The sequence below is a fragment of the Oncorhynchus keta genome, unplaced genomic scaffold (genome assembly GCF_023373465.1).
Source record: "Oncorhynchus keta strain PuntledgeMale-10-30-2019 unplaced genomic scaffold, Oket_V2 Un_scaffold_7666_pilon_pilon, whole genome shotgun sequence".
NCBI lineage: Eukaryota > Metazoa > Chordata > Actinopteri > Salmoniformes > Salmonidae > Oncorhynchus > Oncorhynchus keta.
In genome coordinates this window covers 10,685-17,500 of record NW_026290997.1, presented here as the reverse complement: position 1 = coordinate 17,500, position 6,816 = coordinate 10,685, and the positions used below count along the sequence as shown (strand labels likewise).

Sequence of the window (6,816 nt, the reverse complement as noted above, 5' to 3'; positions counted from 1 at the left end):
CCCCAACACAAATCCCTCATCAGTCTCCACACAACACCTTAATGACAAAGTACCTCATCACTCTGCACCCAACACAAATCCTCCTCATCAACACTCCCAACACAACACTGACCTAATCTACAAAGGTACCTCATCACTCTGCACCCAACACAAAGTCCCAACACCTCCATAAATGACTGACCCAACACACTCCTATAACTGACCTAACTCTAATGACAAAGTACCTCATCACTCTGCACCCAACACAAATCCCTCATCAGTCTCCACACAACACTCCATAATGACAAAGTACCTCATCACTCTGCACCCAACACAAATCCCTCATCAGTCTCCACACAACATCTCTAATGACAAAGTACATTCTGCAAGTAACACAGATCCTCACCAGTTTCCCACACAACAGCCCATAATGACAAAGTACCTCATCAAATGCACCCAACACAAATCCCTCATCAGTCTCCACACAACACTCCATAATGACAAAGTACCTCATCACTCTGCACCCAACACAAATCCCTCATCAGTCTCCACACAACACTCCATAATGACAAAGTACCTCATCACTCTGCACCCAACACAAATCCCTCATCAGTCTCCACACAACACTCCATAATGACAAAGTACCTCATCACTCTGCACCCAACACAAATCCCTCATCAGTCTCCACACAACACTCCATAATGACAAAGTACCTCATCACTCTGCACCCAACACAAATCCCTCATCAGTCTCCACACAACACTCCATAATGACAAAGTACCAAAGTAGCAAAAACATTTTATTTAGACATTTCTGCAAAAGTGTTTAAAAAAAAGACAAAAAATGAAATATCATATTTACTTAAGAATTCAGACCCTTTACTCAGTACTTTGGCAGCAATTACAGCCTTGAGTCTTCTTGGGTTTGACGCTACAAGCTTGTCACACCTGTATTTGGGGAGTTTCTCCCATTCTTCTCTGCAGATCCTCTCAAGCTCTGTCAGGTTGGATGGAGAACATTGCTGCACAGCTATTTTCAGGTCTCTCCAGAGATGTTCGATCTGGGTTCAATTCCGAGCTCTGGCTGGGCTGCTCAAGGACATTCAGAGACTTTACCCGAAGCCAATCCTGCGTTGTCTTGGCTGTGTGCTTTAGGGTCGTTATCCTGTTGGAAGGCGAACCTTCGCCCCAGTCTGAGGTCCTGAGCATTCTGGAGCAGGTTTTCATCAAGGGTCTCTCTGTACTTTTCTCTCTTCATCTTTCCCTCGATCCTGACTAGTCTCCCAGTCCCTGTCACTGAAAAACATCCCCACAGCATGATGCTGCCACCACCATGCTTCACTGTAGGGATTGTAGGTTTCCTTCAGATGTGACACTTGGCATTCAGGCCAAAGAGTTCAATCTTGGTATCATCAGCCCAGAGAATCTTGTTTTACATGGGAGTCTTCTGAGAGTCTTTACATACCTTTTGGCCAACTCCAAGCTGGCTGTTGTGAGCCTTTTACTGAGGAGTGGCTTCCGTCTGGCCACTCTACCATAAAGGCCTGATTGGTGGAGTGCTGCAGAGATGGTTGTCCTTCTGGAAGGTTCTCCCATCTCCATAGAGGAACTCTGGACGCCCAGTCATTGACCGTCAGGTTCTTGGTTACCTCCCAGACCAAGACCCTTTTCCACCGATTGCTCAGTTTGGCCGGGCGGCCAGTTCTAGGAAGAGTCTTGGTGGTTCCAAACTTCTTCCATTTAGGATTGATGGAGGCCACTGTGTTCTTGGGGACCTTCAATGCTGCAGACATGTTTTGGTACTCTTCCCCAGATCTGTGCCTCGACACAATCCTGTCTCGGAGCTCTATGGACAATTCCTTCGCCCTCATGGCTTGGTTTTTGCTCTGACATGCACTGTCAACTGTGGGACCTTATATAGACAGGTGTGTGCCTTTACAAATCATGTCCAATCAATTGAATTTACCACAGGTGGACTCCAAGTTGTAGAAAGGTCTCAAGGATGATCAATGGAAACAGGATGCAACAGGAGCTGAATTTAGTCTCATAGCAAAGAGTCTGAGTACTTATGTAAATAAGGTATTTCTGTTTTTACATTTCTAAAAACCTATTTTCGCTTTGTCATTATGGGGTATTGTGATATCATTATGGGTTATTGTGATATCATTATGGGGTATTGTGATATCATTATGGGTTATTGTGATGTCATTATGGGTTATTGTGATGTCATTATGGGTGTAGATTCAAGATAGTAGATTGAATTTAAAAAAAATCAATTTTAGAACAAGGCTGTAACAAAATCTGGAAAAAGTGAAGGAGTCTGAATACTTTCCGAAAGTACTGAACCTGTTCAGAATGTTGAGATGGAAAGGTTTGTTGGAGAACAGATATGATTGGCTGTCAGGTAGAATAGAGATGGAAAGGTTTGTTGGAGAACAGATATGATTGGCTGTCAGGTAGAATAGAGATGGAAAGGTTTGTTGGAGAACAGATATGATTGGCTGTCAGGTAGAATAGAGATGGAAAGGTTTGTTGGAGAACAGATATGATTGGCTGTCAGGTAGAATAGAGATGGAAAGGTTTGTTGGAGAACAGATATGATTGGCTGTCAGGTAGAATAGAGATGGAAAGGTTTGTTGGAGAACAGATATGATTGGCTGTCAGGTAGAATAGAGATGGAAACATTGGTTGGAGAACAGATATGATTGGCTGTCAGGTAGAATAGAGATGGAAACATTGGTTGGAGAACAGATATGATTGGCTGTCAGGTAGAATAGAGATGGAAACATTGGTTGGAGAACAGATATGATTGGCTGTCAGGTAGAATAGAGATGGAAACATTGGTTGGAGAACAGATATGATTGGCTGTCAGGTAGAATAGAGATGGAAACATTGGTTGGAGAACAGATATGATTGGCTGTCAGGTAGAATAGAGGTAGAATAGAGATGGAAACATTGGTTGGAGAACAGATATGATTGGCTGTCAGGTAGAATAGAGATGGAAACATTGGTTATGATTGAGAACAGATATGATTGGCTGTCAGGTAGAATAGAGATGGAAACATTGGTTGGAGAACAGATATGATTGGCTGTCAGGTAGAGGACTTGTATCAGATCTATTTCTATCTGTGATGTTTCACGCCCCTAAATATGCCCCTGCTTTCACCTGCCTCCTACCACGCCCCCTACCAAAGGTGGAGCCAATCAGGAGCCAGAGCTGGAATCTTGGCTTAGCCCAGTTGAGGAGGAGGAGGAGGAGTCAAACATTCGGTCCTGACGTTTCATTGGACCAGACAGGGAGTATGTTCGCAGGCAACAGCCAAGCGGAGGACAGCGTCACGGTCATCGAGGACATCCACATTCAGAAGGTGAGGCTGTGTGTCTCTCAAACATTATGATGTAGAGATGTCTTTAAATCGAGTGCAGTGAATTCCCTGTCTGAATCCCTGTTCCCCTCCCCCGTCTCTCCCCCTCCCCCGTCTCACCCCCCCCCCCCCCTCACCCCCTCCCCCGTCTCTCCCCTCCCCCCGTCTCTCCCCCTCCCCGTCTCTCCCCCCCCCCGTCTCTGCTGGGTCAGGAGCACCACCGCCAGACGTACCGCCTGCTGAAGAGGAAGAACGTGATTGTGGAAGCTGTTCAGAGCCTCAAGATCATAGAGGGCCTCTTCACGTCAGTCACACCACTTCCTGTCTCACTGGGATTTGTTGTTAAAAAATGTAAATTAAAAAAAATCTCAATCTGATTACATTATTCTTCTCATCCCCCCTCCTCTCTGTCTCTCTCTCTGTCTCTCTCTCTCTGTCCCTCTCTCTGTCCCTCTCTCTGTCCCTCTCTCTGTCCCTCTCTCTGTCTCTCCCTCTCTGTCCCCCTCTCTCTCTCTCTGTCTCTCTCTCTCTGTCTCTCTCTCTCTGTCCCCTCTCTCTCTCTCTGTCTGTCTCTCTGTCCCCTCTCTGTCCCTCTCTCTGTCCCTCTCCTCTGTCCCTCTCTCTGTCCCTCTCTCTGTCCCTCTCTCTGTCTCTCTTCTCTGTCTCTCTCTCTGTCTCTCTCTCTGTCTAAAAAATGTAAATAAAAAATCTCTCTCTGTCCCTCTCTGTCTTCTCTGTCCCTCTCTGTCTCTCTCTGTCTCTCTCTCTCCTCTCTCTCTCTGTCCCTCTCTCTGTCTCTCTCTCTCTGTCTCTCTCTCTCTGTCTCTCTCTCTCTGTCTCTCTCTCTGTCTCTCTCTCTCTGTCTCTCTCTCTGTCCCTCTCTCTGTCCCTCTCTCTCTGTCCCTCTCTCTGTCCTCTCTCTGTCCCTCTCTCTGTCCCTCTCTCTCTGTCCCTCTCTCTGTCCCTCTCTCTCTGTCCTCTCTCTCTGTCCCTCTCTCTCTGTCCCTCTCTCTCTGTCCCTCTCTCTCTGTCCCTCTCTCTCTGTCCCTCTCTCTCTGTCCCTCTCTCTCTGTCCCTCTCTGTCCCTCTCTCTCTGTCCCTCTCTCTCTGTCCCTCTCTCTCTGTCCCTCTCTCTCTGTCCCTCTCTCTCTCTGTCCCTCTCTCTCTGTCCCTCTCTCTCTCTGTCCCTCTCTCTCTCTGTCCCTCTCTCTCTCTGTCCTCTCTCTGTCCCTCTCTCTCTCTGTCCTCTCTCTCTGTCCCTCTCTCTCTCTCTCTGTCCCTCTCTCTCCCTCTCTCTGTCTGTCTCTCTCTCTCTCTCTCTCTCTCTCTCTGTCTCTCTCTCTCTCTCTGTCTCTCTCTCTCTCTGTCCTCTGTCTCTCTGTCTCTCTGTCTCTCTGTCCTCTCTCTCTGTCCTCTCTCTCTGTCTCTCTCTCTGTCCCTCTCTCTCTCTCTCCTCTCTCTCTGTCTCTCTCTCTCTGTCCCTCTCTCTGTCCCTCTCTCTCCCTCTCTCTGTCCCTCTCTCTCCCTCTCTCTGTCCCTCTCTCTCTGTCCCTCTCTCTGTCCCTCTCTCTCTGTCCTCTCTCTCTCCCTCTCTCTCTGTCCCTCTCTCTCTCTCTCTCCTCTCTCTGTCCCTCTCTCTCTGTCCCTCTCTCTCTGTCTCTCTCTCTCTCTCTCTCTGTCTCTCTCTCTGTCTCTCTCTCTCTCTCCCTCTCTCCCTCCTCTCCCTCTCCTCTGTCCTCTCTTCCTCTCTCTTTCTCCCTCTCTTCCTCTCTCTCTCTCTCTCCTCCCTCTCCCTCTCCTTCCTCTCTTCCTCTCTCTCTTTCTCCCTCTCTTCCTCCCTCTGTCCCTCTCCCCCTCCTCACTCTCTCCCTCCTCTCTTCTCTCTGTCCCTCTAGAATCCAGAGGTTGGTTCAGGATGAGGAGAAGCTAGATGGTGTGAACACTAAGTGTTGTAGGAAGTCTATCCTGCGTCTCATCAGATCTCTGTCTAAAGAGGGAATGCTCAAACTGTTCAGAACCACTGTTATACAGGACGGAGTCAGCAAGAAGGTACACACACACTGCACTCACACTCACACACTGCACTCACACTCACACACTGCACTCACACACACACACTGCACTCACACACACACACACACTGCACTCACACACACACACTGCACTCACACACACACACTGCACTCACACACACACACTGCACTCACACACACACACTGCACACACACACTGCACTCACACACACACACACAGCACTCACACACACACACTGCACTCACACTCACACACTGCACTCACACACACACACTGCACTCACACTCACACACTGCACTCACACACACACACTGCACTCACACACACACACTGCACTCACACTCACACACTGCACTCACACACACACACTGCACTCACACTCACACACTGCACTCACACACACACACTGCACTCACACACACTGCACTCACACACACACACTGCACTCACACTCACACACTGCACTCACACTCACACACTGCACTCACACACACACACGCACTGCACTCACACACACACACTGCACTCACACACACACACTGCACTCACACACACACTGCACTCACACACACACACACACACACACACACACACACACACACACACACACACACTGCACACTGCACTCACACACACACACACACACTCACACACACACACTGCACTCACACACACACACACACACACACTGCACACACACACACACACACTCACACACACACACACTCACACTCACACACACACTGCACATACACTCACACACACACACGCTGCACTCACACACACACACACGCTGCACTCACACACACACACACGCTGCACTCACACACACACACACGCTGCACACACACACACTGCACACACACACACACACACACACACACACACACACACACACACACACACACACACACGCTGCACTACACACACACTTACACACGCTACACACACACACGCTGCACACACACACTGCGCACACACACACTGCGCACACACACACACTCACACACACTCACGCTGCTCACACGCTGCACACACACACACTGCACACACACTCACGCTGCTCACACACTGCACACACTCCTCACACACACACACACTGCACACACACACACACACTCACACACACTGCACACACACACACACTGCTGCACACACACACACACGCTGCACACACACCATGTGCATTTACAGCTTGTTACCATGACTACACACCTATAGATGAAATATTCAACTAGTTTCTCTAACAGTTTATCACTTTGTCTTCTCTCCTCCCTCTCTCTCCCCCCTCTCTCCCCCCTCTCCTCCCCCTCTCCTCCCCCTCTCTCCTCCCCCTCTCCTCCCCCTCTCCTCTCTCTCTCCTCTCTCTCTCCTCCCTCCCCTCCTCCCCTCTCTCCTCCCTCTCTCCTCCCTCTCTCCTCCCTCTCTCCCCCCTCTCT

The 6,816-nt window shown here is 49.0% G+C and overlaps 1 protein-coding gene across 1 annotated transcript in view; it reads left to right on the top strand.

The window, feature by feature from the left end:
- LOC127929522 (general transcription factor 3C polypeptide 1-like) overlaps window positions 1-5,388 on the top strand; it is a 15,103-nt gene extending 9,715 nt beyond the window's left edge. Inside the window, exons 5-7 of the mRNA XM_052517394.1 lie at window positions 3,173-3,346; window positions 3,556-3,647; window positions 5,239-5,388. Of these exons, the coding sequence (XP_052373354.1) occupies window positions 3,173-3,255 (83 nt within the window). The 3' untranslated portion in view covers window positions 3,256-3,346; window positions 3,556-3,647; window positions 5,239-5,388. The remainder of the gene's footprint in view (window positions 1-3,172; window positions 3,347-3,555; window positions 3,648-5,238) is intronic.
- The last annotated feature ends 1,428 nt before the right edge of the window (window positions 5,389-6,816 follow it).